This window comes from Staurois parvus, unplaced genomic scaffold, assembly GCF_062004578.1.
Source record: "Staurois parvus isolate SC_StPar_1 unplaced genomic scaffold, SC_StPar_1.0 ptg000233l, whole genome shotgun sequence".
Lineage (NCBI taxonomy): Eukaryota > Metazoa > Chordata > Amphibia > Anura > Ranidae > Staurois > Staurois parvus.
In genome coordinates this window covers 2,937,314-2,956,320 of record NW_028318029.1, presented here as the reverse complement: position 1 = coordinate 2,956,320, position 19,007 = coordinate 2,937,314, and the positions used below count along the sequence as shown (strand labels likewise).

The window sequence follows — 19,007 nt, the reverse complement described above, 5'->3', positions numbered from 1 at the left end:
CTCTAATGTGCAGTGCCCTCTGGATTCCTCTTGCATTGTAACTGTACTGTCTGCCCCCATGTTGTAAAGCTCTGTGCAGACTGTTGGCAATATAAAATTCTGTATAATAATTACAATAATATGTAAACATGTTGCACATGATAGCCTCAAATGTAAATATAGTTTTCTTAAAATTGGCACTCTGTGCCTGTTTAAAAATCTGTTCTAATTCTAATCTAGATTCTAATCTAGTTTGCAGGCCTAATTCTGCTGCAAACTAGATTAGAATACTTTGGCTACGTTCACACTAGCGTTGTCAGCAGGCAGCAGACAGGCGTTTGGGAAGCGTTTTTACCGCTTTCCAAACGCTTCTGAAAATTCTGCACATTGCAGCACACAGTGCTGTTCACACAGAACCGTTAGCGTTGCGGCAAAACGGACGCCTCTGGTCGAGTCAGGAGGAGTTGAAGCCTCCTATTCAAGTCTATGGTACCGCTCTACAAACAACTGGCCGGCATTTGCACCATTCAAACTTCATTATAGGCATGTGTGGGGCGTTTTTAACGCTTGGCAACTGCCGCAAAACCGTGCATACATCGTTTTTGGAGCGTTAAAAACACTTAACAAATGCCGGACCAACGCTACTCAAACGCTATAGGGGCGTTTGGCAAGAGTTGGAAAAAAAAGTCAAGTGTGAGCGAGCCCTTCAGGGGTATGGACATTTTTTTTTAAAAAACTACTTGTCCAGGGACAAAATCGGTGCCCCAATCTACTTTTCCCTCATGACAATCTACTTGTCCAGATTTTAAAAATATGCATTTTAACCAAAACCGTATTTAAATTGGAGGTGATTTTAGGAATGTTTTAAAAACAAAAGAGGTTTTCTGGCGACTTAAACGTGTAATATTTTAACATTGGGCTGTTTATCTTCTCCTCCCCTCCCTGCCTGTCTCCAGCACCGCACCCGAGGACTAGCAAGGAGGAGAGAGACTGTGCAGGGAGTGTGTGGCTTATCCTATATCCCTTTCGCTGACAGAGCCGTTTTTGCATTTTTTGCACAAGTTTAAAAAAAATCAATTTAGGCCTAAAGATTACATAAAACACCCAAACATTATATATTTTATGAAAGCGGAGACCCTAGAGAATAAAATAGTGGTAGTTCCAATTTTTTATGTTGCATGATATTACCACAAAATTTCAGTAAAAAATACAAGCAAGTTAATTTTAGAGCCAAAGAAGCAATAAATTACCCTATTTTTTGTATAATATAAAAGATGAGGTTGCAGCGATTTAAATAGCTATCCAACTTGTCAAACCTTAAATTTATGGACGCTCGTGAAATGGTGGCGAACTTCAGGACCCCATATTTTCTATAGGTGACGCTTTTAAAGCCCCTTATAGGCTATCAGTTTAGCATTATGGAGGAGGTCTGGTGCTAGAATTATTGCTTTCATCCTAGCGTGCGCGGTGATATGCGATGTGTATCGCAATCAACATTTTTATGCGTAGACGCCCCAGCTTGTGTTTTTACATTTGTGTGCATATGTGGGGGTGGGGGGGCCTCAATTTTTTTTTCTTTCCGTTTGAGGGGGTGGGTGTTATGGGCTTTGGTGTCACTTTTTTTACAATTAAAAAAAACTTTTTTTTTATTTTTTACTTTTTTATCACATAGGGGACAAAGTCTCCTATGTGACAATTTTTGGCGACAGGTTCTCTTTATTGAGACATCCAAGGTCTAAAAGACCCTGCATGTCTCCCCTGAATGTAATGCAGTGCATATCACACATTCTTTCCCAGCCTCCATGGCCGGGAAACTCTCAACGGGGACCTGGAAGTGACATCATAACATCACTTGTCCGCTCTCCTCCCTCTCCTCTAGCCGACGGCGGTGAGCCGGTCCCGGGCCTGTAGATGGGTAAGCAGAGGCCAGGAGACAGTGGGCTAAGTGGAAGGCTGGCACTGTGTGAAAGCAGTCGGCAGCAGCGCTGCCGCCCTAAAGCTTCCACCTAACAGGTGAGCCCTGCTGCTTGCCTGCAGCAGGGATAAAGGTTAAAAAAGAAAAAAACTACCTGCCCAGCACCCGGAACTGCATGTCCTGGGCATCGGGCGATATGAATTCAACATCCCTGATACTTGCCACAAAATTGCAAAAGCAGGCCAACATTTCCTCATTTGTCGCAGAGTTTGTGCGCGGTTTTGCTGAATCTTAAGTGGTAAGTCTCTCAAAAGAGTTCAGGAAGACTATGTTGTGTGAACAAATGTGGAAAAAGCACCTTCATAAATGGCCCACTGTGCTCAGTACAGCAAGGGCCTAATCACACTGCCCCAATCCACTGCACTGTGTTAAAGTGCATTGACTCACACTTCTAAAAGCATTGCACTAGGGCAGCCAATTCATTTGAATCATTTATCAGTGTACCACAACAAAGCAAAAATTGTGCATGCAGAATGTTTTGACAGCGCAATGCGCACGCATTGCCCTCACAGTACAGAGCAATTGTGTTGTAAAGGTGTGTGGCACTGCAAGGCTGGACTACGAGACGGCACACTAATGAACCGTTTTTGCATGTAGAGCAGATAGTTAACATTAGTGTGTACCATCTTCCTCATAAGCGTGATTAAATAGCTTGTTTTATTATCTGAGAGCAGGCTGGTATTTTGTATGTTTATTAAAGGAGAAATGTGGGTTTATGAAAAAAAAAAAAATAACATCCATACTCCCCTCTCTGCTGTAGTATCAGTGTTAAGCTGCTGCTGTCCCACGTCGGCTCTAAGATGAGGGGTCACATGATCACTGATCGCTCAGTTCTTTGTCCGCTTGGAGCGGAGAGCAGTGACTGTCAGTCATCACTTTCTGCTCCTCCAGGTCTCACTGGAGTGCCAGGTTGCAGAGTGGGTGGGCACAGCTTTTAGCCGCATGCTGAGAGGCATAGCCATCTGTTAATCAGCCAGCTGGGTGGATCCTTCCAGACTCAGACTCTGTGTCATAGGAGTACAAAAAAGCTTTGGCCATACTTCTCTTGTCTCCTGAATACTAAGGGACAGATGTCATAATTCAGAAAGGTATAAAACAAGAACACAAAAATGATCCTTTAAAAGCATCACAATAGACACCTTGGTGCAGACTGAGGTGAGGCTGAGAGATATATATTTTTTTAAATTTCAAATTAATCTGTTTAAAGCACCTATTACATAAGAAAAAAAAAGCAAATAGAAACCTGTAAAAGTCCAATAATTAAGCACAGCACAGCTGCTGGTGACAATGGTCTTTGTTGTCTTATACAGCTAGAATCTTCAGCATCCAACACTTCCATGTGCGCCAAATATAGCAGAGTGTACTTACACTGGAAGGTTTAACCATACCGGGGGGCTGTAAAGCCCTTTGTTTTTGTTTGTTTGTGAGTGCTCTGATATGTGCCTGGGTAAACTGCGCCTGAACACTCTCCATAGGCCATTGAGCTCAGAAGCAGGGATCACTATGGTTTTGTAGGCAGAGGTGATGTCATATATATGTCCATTTTCTTTCAAGCACAGACCAGCAGAGAAGTGAGGAACTTGGTCACTTTTTGGGTCAACCATGCCCAGAGTGAGTACACTCTCTGTTGTTCCACCTGTCTTTTCAGAGCTTCAAAGCACAGTATTGGTTGTGAGCAGAGAAGAAGAAGAAGCTGTTTTTATAGCTTTCCCCAGATTCTGGTATTCACAGAGTGGGCTCCATAGTTTGGACTTTTCTAAGTGTTTTGGGAGGGAAGAAACCTCCATTCCAGTGTCCAGGTCTTGCTGAAGACCAGCAGGATGTGTGACCAGGTGCGCACAGCCCTTATAATGACAGGCTTGGGCATAGCTCAGGTCTCCCATTTGGAGACAGGTGTGTTCTGCTGTTAGGAGCCAGAAATCTTCTACTAAAGAGCCATACGTGCTGGAAGAGCGATTCCATGTCCATAGGGATAGGAAAGTTGAAGCAGCTAAGTGAGTTTGGGAGACTGGGAGAAGTACTACTAGGCAAATCCCAGTGACTGAGGGAATCTGGAAGTCTCGGAGGAGTGAGAGAGCCCTAGGGTGTCAGTAGAACCAGAATCAAAAGGCCCGGAAGTGGGCCCATGCAGCAGGGTGCTGCAACTGAATTGTCTAGGAGAGATAGGGGTGCTAAGAGAACCCAGAGAGTCAAGAGAGCAGGTTCCAAGGTTAAAGCTTAAGTAGTGTCGCTGCTTTCCATTTTCTGTGTTTGCTGGTGAACACCCCCTGTATGGGCAGCTGTCATGTTTTCAACTTTTCTTTAAAGTGACACTAAGGGCCAGTTCACACTACAACAATGCACTCCGGATGCAATCCAGATACGTTACAGTTCACACCACACGCAGTTCTAGTGCAGTTTGCTATGTTCCAGTATGGTTCTGTGCTGAAAAAAAATGCAGCATGTTCTATTTTTTTTTTCTGCACCTGAAACTGACTAGAACTAATTGCACTATTATTATTATACAGGATTTATATAGTGCCAACAGTTTGCTCAGCGCTTTACTAGTGTGAACTAGGACCATTGGGATACATGGAAACACTGTGCATGCATTTTTGATGCAGAAAAAAACACACTGGACTGCATCTAGTGTGAACTAGCCACAAAGTTTTTTTTTTTTTTTTTTTCTCTTAAATTAACAAACATGCCTATACTTACCTGCTTTGTGCAGTGGTTTTGCACAGAGTGTCCCCAATCCTCTTCTTTTCAAGTCCCAGGCAGCACTCCTGGCTCCTCCCCCTCAGGCTGCCGTGAACGTCGCTGGATCGGAGGGGACTCAGGTAAGGATTTGGGGGAGGGGCACTGAGGGGGGGAGCTGCACACATAGAATACATGAAGGTAGAAAACTTGAACCTTTAGAACCACTTTAAGTTTGTTTAATAAAAGTTAATTTGGCCAGCTCCTCCTCCCGCCCTCTGTCCTGAGCAGTGCTGCCTTCCGTTCTCTGCTATGCACTGAGAATGTCAGTAGCAGCAGAGGAGGCTGGGGGGAAAGGAGGGCAGAAAACATTGCTGGGGGGGGGGGGGCTAGAGATCACTGCTGTGGGGGAAAGGGGGGCAGAGGACAGTACTGGGGGGGAGTTGATGTGCAGAGGACACTGCTATGGGCAGGGACACCCCCATATCAGGGTCCTCTACCTCCTTTCATATCGCCCCCCACAGTAGTTGTTATCTTAGCCCGTCTCTTCTTTTTACGGCAACAGATTGTCTCTGACAAAATCTAAGCCCTGTCCTGCCCCAACCTGGCCAATTCTGTCTACAATAGTTCACTGTCATCCACCCTGGACACATTGGCCCCCCTCACTACACACAGAATTAGGCCCTGTCCGCCACAGCCCTGGCAAACAGACAATACCAGATGCCTCAAAAAACGTAGCCGTGCTCTTGAGCGTTTATGACGTAAGACTAACACCCAGCAAGACTTCGACCAATATAAACCTGTCCTTCAAAAATGCAATTCTTGTCTCCACACTGCCAAACAGATCTATTTTAATACTCTCATTAACACCCTCTCACACAATCCCCGGCAACTCTTTTCTAACTTTTAACTCTCTACTTCATCCTTCATTACCTTCATTCACTACCTTCATTTTGTAAAGCACTGCGCAGACTGTTGGCGCTATATAAATCCTGTATAATAATAATTGTCACCTAATCTGGAACACCAGATTCTAATTTTCATGGATTTGATGTAGTAAAAGTAGGGATGTACTTTTTTTTTTTTTTCCACTTGACAAATCAACATTTTCGTTAACTTCACTTATGAGAAAGAATCCACCAAGTCTGTTTTGTGTGTCATTTGTTCAAATATATCACTTCTATCTGTAGGCACTGTTTGAACAAAAAACTAATGTTTGAATGTTCAGATATGCTGAAAAAGTCAACAATTCCCTGTGAGTTATACATACTTATTCCTGAGTGTGTCTTTATATTGTGTGTATATTTGTATGGTCTGGTAGAAAAGGCACTTGTGGGTCATGTACTGATGCAAAACAAACAGATTTGTTGGTGTACGTTTTAGCAAGGCACTTCTTGTCTTTCTAAAGACAGTCTTGCAAAAGAGAAACATCAAATCTGTTTATGATGCTTTGGTACAAGATCTGCGAATGCCCCTTCCACTGGACCATTTGTGCTTGCCTTGAGTGCGTCCTGGTAGTATTTGCCCTTATCTTAGTGCAGTGCCCATCATTGGGCTTCCTTGCACTCGCTCTTTGTCTCTCTCTAATACAGTATGGAAGCCAATACCTGAAATGGCATAGCTGATAACTAATTTTTTTGTATGTTAATGTATTAGTAATAGCAATCAGAGGGCTAAAACAAGCCTAGGCATTGCTTAAAGCGGTTGTAAAGGCTGAATATTTTTTACCTTCGTGCATTCTATGCATGCAGGTTAAAATAATTGCTGTGTGCAGCGGTGCGCCCAGCCCCCTCAATACTTACCTGAGCCCCATCGAGATCCAGTGATGTGAATGACAGCCTCGGCTGTTCCGGGTCTCTGACTCCTCATGGCTGAGACAGCAAGCAGGAGCCATTGGCTCCTGCTGCTGTCAATCACAGCTAGTCCGCCAATAAGGAAGGGGGGGGCAAGCCGTAGCTCCATGTATGAATGGAGAAACTGAGCAGCGGGTGCCCCCTTAGCAAGCTGCTTGCTGTGGGAGCACCCAACAGACAGGAAAAACCAGGAGCACTGGTGGGGGATCAGAGAAGAGGAGGATCTGGGCAGCTCAGTGCAAAACCACTGCACACAGTAGGTAAGCATAGCATGTTTGTTAATTTACAAAAAAAAGAGCCTTTAGAATTGCTTTAATTAACATTTTAGGACGTGTACTGAGGAGTGCCATGTACAAAAGTTCATCTCACTTGAAGGACTTTTAATGGTTAAAAGCATCAAATACAGCCAATGCATTGTGGGGGGGGGGGGGTTAAAACATTCCCTTCGTTAGGGCTTGAATAGTCTATTATTAAAATCATGACAGAATACACTAGGTGACCTGTTTTAAAGCATGACGAAGATTAATATATCCTGAGAGCACTAAAGGCAACCCACTGGTTTAATTACTATCGAGTGCTCAAGCCCTGAAGAAGGGGAAGGCTTTTTCCCCAGAAATGCGTTGGCTATACTTGATGCTTTAATGTTCCAAAAAGTCCTTTAAGTTAGATAAACTTTTGTACCAGGCGCTCCTCGATACTCCTCTAAGAATTTACTGTCTGACGAACACATCCTTTGTTGCTATCAGAGAAGTAGCAACCTAGGGCCAGAACAAGCTTCACCTATCGTTATATTTAAATTGCAGATCTGCTTCTTTGAAGGAAAAGTCACTTTGTTCGATCCATTGGAACCAACTTTCAGTTCTATTGGTCCAGCGCAATCACACACACACCAGGTAATTACTATTTTAGTCTGCCTCTGTACATATTATAGAAATGGCTTGGGTAGCTTGAAAGCCACCCAGGCTCCTCTACAATAACATTTCCTCTCTGTGAACTATAATCGTTCAGCTTCTGTCAGAGTGACAGTTCACAGACTCTGTGAATGAACCCAAAAGTGCTAATCTCTGAGCCATTCCTCATTCATGGCTTTAGTGTGTCTGTTCCAGGTGTCAACTGAGCTGCAGACAGGGTTGCTCTGTTGCTTGTATGCATCTTCTGAACACAGAGGAGGCACCAAGGGCCTGTTTAGAACTCTGATGTCACTATATTGAGAAACTTTTGAGTCACTATTCATTGTCAGCAAGGGAGAATTGTCGCCAGCACACCGAGGATCACCAATATGGGTTCAAAAGTAATAATGAATGATCACATAGTTACAGCAAGGCACCGTTTCGGAGTCTCGCAGGACCCCTTCATCAGGTCACCTGCCTGATGAAGGGGTCCTGCGAGACTCCAAAACATTGCCTTGCTGTAACTATGTGATCTTTCATTTAAAACTTTTGGACCCATATTGATGATCCTCTGTGTGCTGGTGACATTCTCCCTTGCCAATTTTGTTCGGTTCCAGCCGACGATCGCTTCAGCACCCACTTATACACACAGCCATTTTTAATGCAGGAACGTGTGCGTTTGGATTGTACACTCACTATTCACTGTCAGGTACATGCTAGTTCCCTTGTGGTAGGAATAAAGATAAAGCTGACCTGTATTAAAAAAAAAAAAAAAAAGCTCCTAAAGTAGTTAAAAGCCAGAGTAATATTTTCCTGAATCTGAAACTCGTGCCTCAACTTTCGCCAGTGCAGTCAATACCCTCAGAAACCACTAAGCAACTCATCCACTCCCTCATCATATCACGACTCGATTACTGCAACTGCCTCCTCACTGGCCTGCCTCGCCACAGGCTATCCCTGCTTCAGTCGATCCTGAATACGGCAGCCAGACTCATCCACCTTACCAACCGCTCCGTTTCCGCCACCCCCCTCTGCAAATCCCTTCACTGGCTTCCGATTGCGCAACGGATCAAATTTAAAATCCTAACACTGACGTACAAAGCTGTCCACCATACTGCCCCGAACTACATCACTGACCTAATATCCAAGTACCACCCAACACGCACACTCCGCTCCTCACAAGACCTCCTTCTCTCTAGTTCCCTGGTCTCCTCCTCCCATGCCCACCTCCAGGACTTCTCCAGGGTGTCACCCATCCTCTGGAACTCCCTGCCCCAACCCATCAGGCTATCACCTACTCTCCTCTCCTTTAGGCGCACCCTGAAAACCCACCTCTTCAGGGAAGCCTACCCCACCCTCTGCTAATTTGCCGACCTCCTCCACTCTTCCTACCACTCCATCCCCCACAGCTATCTCCTCCTGTACCAGTATCCCCTCTCTCCTAGATTGTAAGCTCGAAAGAGCAGGGCCCTCGAACCCCTCGTGTATCACATTGTATTGTTACTGTACTGTTGCATGTTCTGTCCCCCTTTTGTAATGTACAGCGCTGAGTGAACTGTTGGTGTTTTATAAATACTAAATAATAATAATAATACCCATAGACTTCTATGGGGCCATCTCCTGATACAGGGAATATGAAAAATGCCCTCAGTGTGAAATCTTTTGTGTCAGACACACACTCCCCACTTACTGGCTGAAAAAGGGTAAGTATGAAATGTGCAGTGAGAAGAAATAAGCATTTTTAAAACTGTGGGGGTTTTTTTTTGTTATTTTTTATCCTGAACATATTACCTTAAAAAATTGTGGAGAAACCCATATGAAATACTTTCCCTTTTTAAAACTAAATATTTGTTTTTTTGCCTTGTAGGTTTCTATTCAACTTTCCAAGTTGGAAATGAAGGATATGATATAGCGAAGTCTATATGACGGAACTGGACTGAAAATTACAGCCTGTCATGATCTCTGCACTTGGCAGAATACAGACTTACAATGATTGCTACTACTGGTTCCAGTGGACTTTGTGAGTACACACTGCATGTGTCATGTAAGATAGCAGAAGTGTAATAAACCTGCACGGTGTCCTCATCTTACATTGTAATTTGACTATGTCCACACAAGACACAAATGTTGAATACAAATAAATGGACTATTAGTCTGTTTGTGAGGAACCCTATTTAATTAATACAATCGAAAGTGGAGCTGATTGAGCCAGAATGTTGCATGCACAAATTTCAGCTAAATGCATCTGGTATGAATAAGCACCATTTACTAATACTGGATTTTGTAAACTTAATTTTTCTTTGCAGGAAAGACATTTTAACCATTATAGCTATATTGTGGCTGGTATTCTAAGCATTTGCTCTCCTTTGTGTGGTGGAATTGCTGGTGGATTCTTCCTTGAGAATGGTTAAAATCACTACCCCAGACCAATGTTTCTGTAATTTTGAGAGGATGCCAACCAGACTTATCCACCTGGGTCCCATGCTCTACCCTCTTGCAACTGAGTCTCATTCCTCCTGCTGCATTCTTCAGAACATCAAACAAATGCAGACTAATCACCAGAAGCCTCCTTGAACTGGCAGGAGCAGATGACTGGAGGTGGAAGTCTGCCTCCTTGGATTTTTGTTTTCCATTCATGGTGCTTAAGTACAGCATCTTTGAAAGGAGGAGGTGAGTGGAAAGGGTGGGCATGGTCTGCACTCTTGATGAGTGCATATGACAGGTCCCATGGCTTTAATAACCCCCACTGCTTCTAAAGTTTATGGTTGCAGGAGTAGGGGGGGGGGGGTATCACAAAAGGAGGATTTAAGCTAGAGCAAAAGTCAGCAGCACAATGGACACATCACATTTATAGTAAGCAATGTCCCTTGTGCTGATATTTTTTATTTGTTGTGGTTTTTTTTTTATTTTTATTTTAAAGTAACTTAGGCTTTAACAATACCCATAACAAGCAATCTGCCTTGCTTTATAATGAAAATGTCAAAATAATGTGAGCCTGACAGGGTTTTTGAAAGACCTGGGGAACACTGGAAAGGAACAGAAAAACAAGTCCTGTGTCATGCACAAAGCACCATGAAAAATGGTGGTCATTGTCAGGTTGCTATTAACTGTGTGAGTGGCTTAAAGAGGGATGATTAAACAGAACCTGAGCCTAGATGCTGTATACACTGCATTCCTATACCACAATGATCAGCTCTTATTGTTTGGAGAGTAGGGAATGGCCTCAGCCCCAGCTCCTTCTGTTAAGCCACGCCGCTGACACATTTTGTGGTGCCGTGGGGGCTTAGTCATAGAGGTATGAAATGCGTCAGTGGGGCGTGGCTTAACAGGAAGAGTTGGGGCTGAGGCCGTCCCTAGTCTCCAAACACTATAAATTGTTTGGTGTGCGGTGTTTACCCATGTACTCCTAATTGCTGAGCAAAAAGCAATAGTCTCACAGACATGCATAAACTTCAGGACACACATTTATTAAAAATGTAAATTTTTGCTTCCATATGCTTTTCAATACACAAAATATCACTTTGTTTGACAGAGCCTATCTTAAAGAGGAATTACATTAATACTAGCAATTGTTGAGACAATGAACACTTTGGTCAGGACTATGTAATGTACAACATAGTATGTAGAGTACAGAGGTCAGGAGGAGGGGGGAGGTAGGGAGAGAGAGGGGAGGTTAGGGGGAGAAGAGAAGGGGAGAGAGGGAGAAAGAGAGTGTGTGTGTGTGGGGGGGGGGGGGGGGGAGTGTTCAATGTACAGAATGTTTGCCTGCCTAATATGGTCCCGCCAAGGCTCAGGTAGTGGCACGGATGCAAGCAGCTAGCAACTTGCCGCCCACACAACTCCTTTCCAAGCCCTGTAGTCACACTGAGCTACCTTGTCCACATTTTCTACTGATGACAGCCATGCAGGGTCAGCGATGTGCCTCCTCCTGCCTACAAGTGCTCTAACTAGGTAAAGGGAACCTTTCTTGAGTCTCCCAGGTGTCATGGCATTACAAGTCCCAGCGCACGCTCACACCACTAGGTATGAGTGCCACTGAGGAGGTGTTTTTTTTTTTTTTTCTGGAGTTGGGCTTTAAAACACGCCTCCACTGACCTCTATTGCTGTCGGAATTGTGGAGTAATTCATCCTCAAATGTCACTAGAGAAACCCTGAAGTTGGTCAAGTGCAGACTGAAAAAAGTCAGAATGTGTTCCCGCAAGCCAACACTGATTTGGACCCATCTAGACCTACTCATTTTGACTAATAGAATTTGCTAGCGGATCATTAGCGATTTGATAGTGTCTCCTCCAGCGCAATAATACACTACCTGAAGAAATGGGCAAATGAATTTCATAAATTTAACAAACTGCTGCTTGTCAAGGATTTTCAGTATTTATCTTGCTCTGAATGTGTGTAATCTGACTTGTGTAAGTTGGGAACAACACTGTTTCTCTGTTTGTACTTGGCAGAGACCGTTTTAAAACTGAGCCCTGGTTCACACTAATGCAGTGCAGGGAACGCATTGCAATCACACAGCATCCATACGATCTGATATTGGTGTCAATGTTAAATTAACGACATCCTGAAACTGATCAAACAATGCAGTGCGATTACCAGTATTCACATCACATGGGTGTGAACACCCATGCAATGTGAATCAGGTGCAGGAAATTTTTTTTTTTTTTTTTTGATGCAATGTGATTTGAGCTATACAAAATGTATGACTCAAATTGCACTGCACAGACATTGCATGTGATTTTTCAAACCTTTGTTTGTGTGCGGTGTGCATTGCCCTTCCATGTGTACCTTACTGCTAAGGCTGGTTATAGGTTGGGAAGGTTGCCATTTTTTGTGTAGTTGGCTAATTTGAATGCAGGGACGCACTGGATGCCTTTGCTGTCATTTTGGTATAGCTGGACGTCACGTGTGTCGCTGTACCTTTTAAGGGGGGATGGGCTCCTCCAGGCACACCTGCTCTTTAACCTTTCCATGGATACATGTGCTCCTACTATGGAGGCTTTGGAATTTTTAGTTAAGTCCACAGTATACAGAGGCCCCTTGATGCGGGACTGTGGCTTACGCATGTATTTGCAAATGTGTGCAAACAAAACCTTCTGTTTTTAATGCAAACTGTTAGACAGGGCCAAATTGGTTATTTCACAGGCTGGCTGGTAAGTGTTGCTGGGAAGTCCTTTGCTTGCCATGTGCATTGCCCTTCCATGTGCACCTTACTGCTAAGGCTGGTTATAGGTTGGGACGGTTGCCATTTTGTTTGTGTAGATAGTATGTGATTGGCACAGGAATGGGGTGCGGTTCCTATGCGAATCACATGCGATGTGTCGCACTGCATTAGTGTGAACCAGGGCTAAAGGTAGATTGAAGATCCCCTAAAAGAACTTTTGGAAGTAGGTTAATCATGAATTTATTTCAGTATGTCATCATAAGCAACTTTGTCAATAAAGCAAAATAATTTTGAAAGGCAAGCTTGTAAAATAAGAGTAATAATACCAGTGCTTCTGCTGGTGACTCTTGGCTTTGCTCTGTTGCAGAGCTACAATGGCTGAAGATTCTTCAGCATCTGACACTTGAGGGGGGGTCTGTTTATCAGACAATTTTTTGATGACTGTTGCACAAATTCGAGGAGGTTGGACAAATTTTCCCCTTCATTCCTATGATCATCAGCTACATCCGACGCTGTATATTTTCACACGGAGTTATTTCAGAAAACTTTAGCAATTTTAGGCCACTAGATGGAGCTGATGATTAGAGTAATTATTCCGTTACAGAAAATACGGGAAATGAATCCAGCCTGCACAAGTGTGTGCGACATTCATCAAACAAATGTTTTTTAAATAGCTGCCTTTGTGTTTCAGTTGCCTGCATACACCTCTGTGCACTGTGGTTCCTTCCCTCCTCACTGCATCTCTACATCTGTTCTAAGAGAAACATGGTGGCTACCATTGCTGACTTCTTTCTCAAAATTCAAGTCACCTGGTGTGTGTCATGTGGTGACTTTAGAACTACAAGACCTTCAATGGCAGATGATACTTCTAGTTTAGTCATTTACAGATTCCTATGAATGAATGACATGGCTGCACAAGATAAGAATTTGACAGGAGACAATGTGGAGAAGAACACCACGATCACATAAAAGATGGGGGGGGGTGACGGACGCAGCATCAGACCCCCAGTCCTTCTCACCGACTTGTGACCAAAGGACTAGCCAATCTAAAACCGCGCTGTCACGTGTGTAAAAATGCCACGCTCAGCTGCACCCTGCACAAAGATTTTCCAGCTAATGGACCACAATCTATGTACCGCAGCCTGAGAGTGATTGTTACTGGGTCAGGTTAATTGCGCAATTAACCCTTCACACTGCCACCACCTTATTTTTGTACAGAGTAGGAGGAAACTTGCGAATCTTAGCAGTAACACTATGATGTTTGAATAAGCGTCTGTATACACACTGTCACCGCAGGCAGATGTATGCAGAAGTTAAAAACACACAGTAGCGCTCTTCAGAGACAGGGATTCTTAGTTTTGCATTAAAGAGCTTTAGAAACCGTTCAACACTTTTCAGAAAATAGGATTTATTACTAAATAGGTCAAAATGGTGCAATAAAATATTTACAGAAAAAGATGTAGCTTATATATATATATATATATATATATATATATATATATATATATATATATATATATATATATATATATATATATATATACACACAGAGCAATAACAGCAGAGAGATAACAGAAAGAAGTTTAGAAAGGTAGAATACTTGCAGAAGTCCTGGTTTAAGCAGCGTTCAAGGGTCCTGAGCAAAAGGGTGCCTTTTGTCCCAAAGTTGGTTCCTGATGTTAAAAGGGAGATCTCTTCAACTTACTTCAAGCATAACAGCCTTTTTCTTGGAACCCAGCAGGGTGTCTCCTTAAAGCAGAGAACCAATTGCCTCATTTGTGGAGGGGTGTTTTAGGCGGGGAACTCAGGCTATGACCAAATCCCTCTCAGTTTATATCATGGTCAATAACCTTCCCTAGGCACATGTAGCATCCTATCCACTGGCAGGATAATATGCAGAACGATATTCTGAACCTCCAGACATCACATATGACATATCTGTTGTGACGGTTAAGGAGATATCACTTTCTGCTCTCGGGTAGACGTAATCTAGGGGTGTAAGGTATCAGGTATCAAAATGACCTTTCTGAATATGTCTTATTTTATTGTATGTATTACCTACGAGAAATTGCGAAATTGTATGAAAAAGTGTTTTCACATGGGATATATGTTTTACTGCTATCCCAGAATGCTTTTGAAGTCCAGTGACTGACGGGGTTTATAGTTTTACGATCAGCTTCAGAGCAAGAGTGGGACAGACACCCTGGTATCAGCTAATTGGCTTTACAACCATCAAGGGTATCCAGCCGTGCCCTTTTGCGCTCCTGAACTCAGAACACCCACAGACCAGATGTCACTCAACAGAAAGGGAGGGGGCTGAATTGCAGTGAGAATGACAAGATGGAGGATCCTTAGCAACATGGACGTCCACGTCCATATTTGTGCGCACGATTGCTACAAGGGAGGGCTGTGGACACCCTCCATATTTCATGTTACACCCTAGATATGGGTGTAACATGAAAACATGGTTAGACTGATAGACTCTCTTTTTAAGCCAGATGGTTACCTTGATAGTCAGTCATTGTTCTCTTCCTTGGTTTTTTATGAGAAAAGTAATAAAAAGATTAAAAAAAACAACAAACAAAAGGCAAATGTGTTTAAAAGAAAAAAAACAAACTTTTCAGATACAGAGTATGCCTGTTACTCCAAAGAGGGCGGAACACCATTTTTTACCTGGTGTATTGACTCTGGAGCTACAAGCCATTTGACCAGTGCTAAAAATTCCTTACTCAGCTGCATTATTATTATACAGGATTTATATAGCGCCAGCGGTTTGCTCAGCGCTTTACATTTTAGTGGGAGACAATACAGTTCGATACAAGAGGGATTTGAGGGCCCTGCTCCTTGGAGCTTACAATCTAGGAGGGCGGGGTGAATGGTACAGTAGGTAGGTGGGGGATGGAGCGGTTGGAAGAGTAGAGGATTCCAGAATTAGCAGAGGGTGGGATAGGCTTCCCTGAAGAGAGAGGTTTTCAGTGATCGCCGAAAGGCAAGTAGAGTAGGTGATAATCTGATAGATTGGGGTAGGGAGTTCCAGAGGATGGGTGACGCCCTGGAGAAGTCTTGGAGATGAGCATGGGAGGAGGAGATGAGGGAGCTAGAGAGTAAGAGGTCTTGCGAGGAGTGGAGTGTACGGTTTGGGTGATATTTAGAGATAAGATCGATTATGTAAGTTGGGGCAGTGTTGTGGATGACTTTATATGTCGTCGTTAGAGTTTTTTAATTTTATCCGTTGGGCAACTGAGAGCCAGTGGAGGGATTGGCAGAGCGGGGAGGCAGATATAGAACGGTTAGTGAGGTGGATGAGTCTGGCAGCAGTGTTCATGATAGACTGGAGGGGGGATAGCCTACGATGAGGTAGGCCAATGAGGAGGGAGTTACAGTAGTCGAGGCGTGATATGACAAGGGAGTGAATAAGTTGCTTAGTGGTTTCCGGGGTTAGGAACGGTTGTATCTTGGAGCTGTATCAAAGCAACCGGCTAAGGGCTAGTTCACATCTGTATGATTGATGAACTTTCATCAAAATGCACATAATATAGAGTTTAATGGTAACACACATAAAACACATGTAACCTAAAACTCAAAGATGCACCAAGTAAGACTTGTGTTTAGCACACCACTCCTAAAACGCTGAGGTGTGACTGGGGCTTATGGGCAGTATAATGTCTTCAAAGGACCAGTGCAAGGTTATCTACACTTCCCCTCTATCCCAAACAGTCACTACAAACAAGTAATGTAGAAAAGCTGATCCATGTTAATACTCTAAGTGCAGAGATGGTTGATGATTTGGTTATTGCTCACAAAGAGGAAAAGGAAACTGCAAAAATTAGTACAGCGCTCATTGAGCACTTTAAAACTAAGGATCTAGCTGATATGTCCTACTACCGAGGTATTCAAAAAAAGTATGAGGAAGATGGAGGTTTCCAGTTTAATCAGAATTCTAAAATGTGTATGTTCTATAAACAGTTTGGCAGGGCAGAATGCAAAGGTGTAAGCACACCAGTGGAAATGGCTTACTTAAAAGAGCAGTAGGGGTTTTGGATGCCGCATCAATCCTATTCTGCTGTCCCTTGCTGGCTCTATACAGAGAACTGAGCGCTTAAACACTGCTAATAACTTCTCCCCCCTCCGTTCTGAGAAGAGAGCTGTGACTGTCGGTCTCCAGCTTTATGCTCTGCCCCTCCAGCTCATTGGAGTTCTGGGCTGTGGAGGGAGCAAAAGAGGCTGGCTTTGGTTCTTAGCGGATGGCTGAGAGCCTCAGCCAAGTGCAAATCCAGGCTTCTATGTGGATCCGGACTATATGGTCGGGATCTTTTCAGAGCATTTATCTTCTCTGATGTCAGCTGACAGTGCTATTGGCTGAAAATAGATCAGATGCAGAACGAAATACACTCCAGTGATCCATAGGAGAAGTATTGCCAAAAGAGCTTTAGCTATACTTTTTTCTTTTTTAATTATGATTTCACTTTTCAGAAAAAAAGCCCATTTTTGCAGGTAAAAAAAAATCTGCATTTACATTTTTATTTATTTTTTGAGCCTGTAAATCATTGTACTAGCAATCAGCAGATCACTGATGCCATGCAGGTCTTCTGCAGACTGTCAGTGTAATCTGTCTGCTCGTACCTTTTATCGCCAAACAGTTTTACACTGACAGGAAGACTTAATGAACTACAACAGTGCTCAACTGCGCCGTTGTAGTTCATTGACAACTACAAGCCGACATCCACAAAGCATGTTGGAACTTGTAGTTCATTCATTCATAGAATTCTGTTGTATCAAGAGGAACTGTTCGAGATTAGGGGATTACATAGAACAATTTGAAATGATCAAACAACGATTTATTCAGAAGGGTTATGACCCTGATAAGTTGGAAAAATTGAGGTTTGTAATTCGCAAAGAGTATATAGGAGATGGAAGAAAAAAGGTCACAAATGGTAGTAAACAAAAAGGTAAAGGGAAATTGGAGTATTCTTTTGTCTCTAATTTTAGCTGTCAATACAAAGATATGGAGAGGATTATGCAGAAACACTGGCCTATTGTGAAAATGGATAAAATGTAAGGTCCTTTACATCCCAGTAAACCACCATTTATATATAGAAGGGCATCCAATTTACAGAATAAGTTGGTAAAAAGTATTGTTTCTCCCCCCAAGAACAACAGTAACAGGATGTTTGATCTAAAAGGGTTATTTCCATGTAGGAAATGTAATATTTGTAGAGTAACAGGAATGAAAACAAGGAAAATAGAAAACTTTGTGTCACATGTGACCAATAAAGAATGTAAAACATGCACCACCCATTATGTTACCTACTTGTTGGAATGTCCGTGCAAATTCCAATATCTAGGTCGAACTACTAGGCAGTTATACGTGAGATTAAGAGAACATGTTTCTAATATAAAGAAAGGGGAAAAAAAAGATCATAGCTTGTCTAGACATTTCAAGGATGCTCATAGCTGTGATCCCTCCCAGTTAAAATTTTGTGGGATAGAGTGGATGGTCACTGGAGGGGTAATATTAGGACTAGAGAAATCTCCAGAAATGAAACTTATTGGATTTATGAGAGACACTATGAAACCCAAGGGGCTGAATGTGGAGTTAGATCTTAACTGCTTCATATCGGATTTGTGAATACACTTTAGATGTGGCTGCACTCATAGTGGTGGCATAGGTGTAGCCACTTTTCTCACCTTCCTTTTTGTATTTTGATTATTCATAGCCTTGGGGGTTATAGCTTTCAGCTATTTCCTTTGTCTTCCTTTGTAGTCCCTTTTTAGCAATTTTAACTATTTAGATGGTGGTTATAATCTTTATCTAGTAGTAAATCTATATATATAAATGAGGTTATATGACTTAGAACCTTCCCCCGTTAATATGTGCGTCATATTAGGATTATTACTTGATTCATTCTGGCTATTTGCTTATAGCTGGGGTTGAGTTGTATTGTGCACCATCTACCTCCCTTATACATCTATTATTCGAGGACATTTTTGTAGTTTGCGGTATTATAATAGAGCCAACCAATGTTCATAATATATAGCTGAAGGAGCTCTTAAACAGGTATGTTCCTCCTGTTTACACTCTGTATGGGTGCGTAGTTATAAGTTATAGTAAGACATCTAAAATAATAACAGGTAATGCTCTGTAATTTATCTATAGAGATAACAATTCCGCTATATAATTAATATATTTACATATTAATGGGCTCTAAATTTAGTTTATTCTCTCCTTTCTCATTCTGTATTTGTCCCCAGTCATTAATTAGATTTCATCTGGTATTAATATCAACAGGGTATGTTATGTAGTTTAAATAGAGTTCACCATGCATACATTTAATATATCACTAGATGGCAGCAGGGAGTGATACTGTCCACTATTTTATGTTCTTTCAAGTGATAATTGGTTTTAGACATATGTATTAGCCATTTAACAGGATGCTCTGTAGTTCTTATTGGTCTTAGAAACATTAGCC

The 19,007-nt window shown here is 42.5% G+C and overlaps 1 protein-coding gene across 3 annotated transcripts in view; it reads left to right on the top strand.

Annotated features, from left to right (window-relative positions):
* Positions 1-19,007, top strand: part of UBAC2 (UBA domain containing 2) — a 199,886-nt gene that overhangs the window by 929 nt on the left and 179,950 nt on the right. For 2 of the 3 annotated variants that reach the window (XM_089679961.1, XM_089679959.1), the window contains exon 2: positions 9,241-9,393. In XM_089679961.1, coding sequence (XP_089536087.1) covers positions 9,363-9,393 — 31 coding nt within the window. In that variant the 5' untranslated portion in view covers positions 9,241-9,362. Of the gene's footprint in view, positions 1-7,286; positions 7,377-9,240; positions 9,394-19,007 lie in introns of all 3 variants that reach the window. The other variant, XM_089679960.1, reaches the window with a different exon arrangement.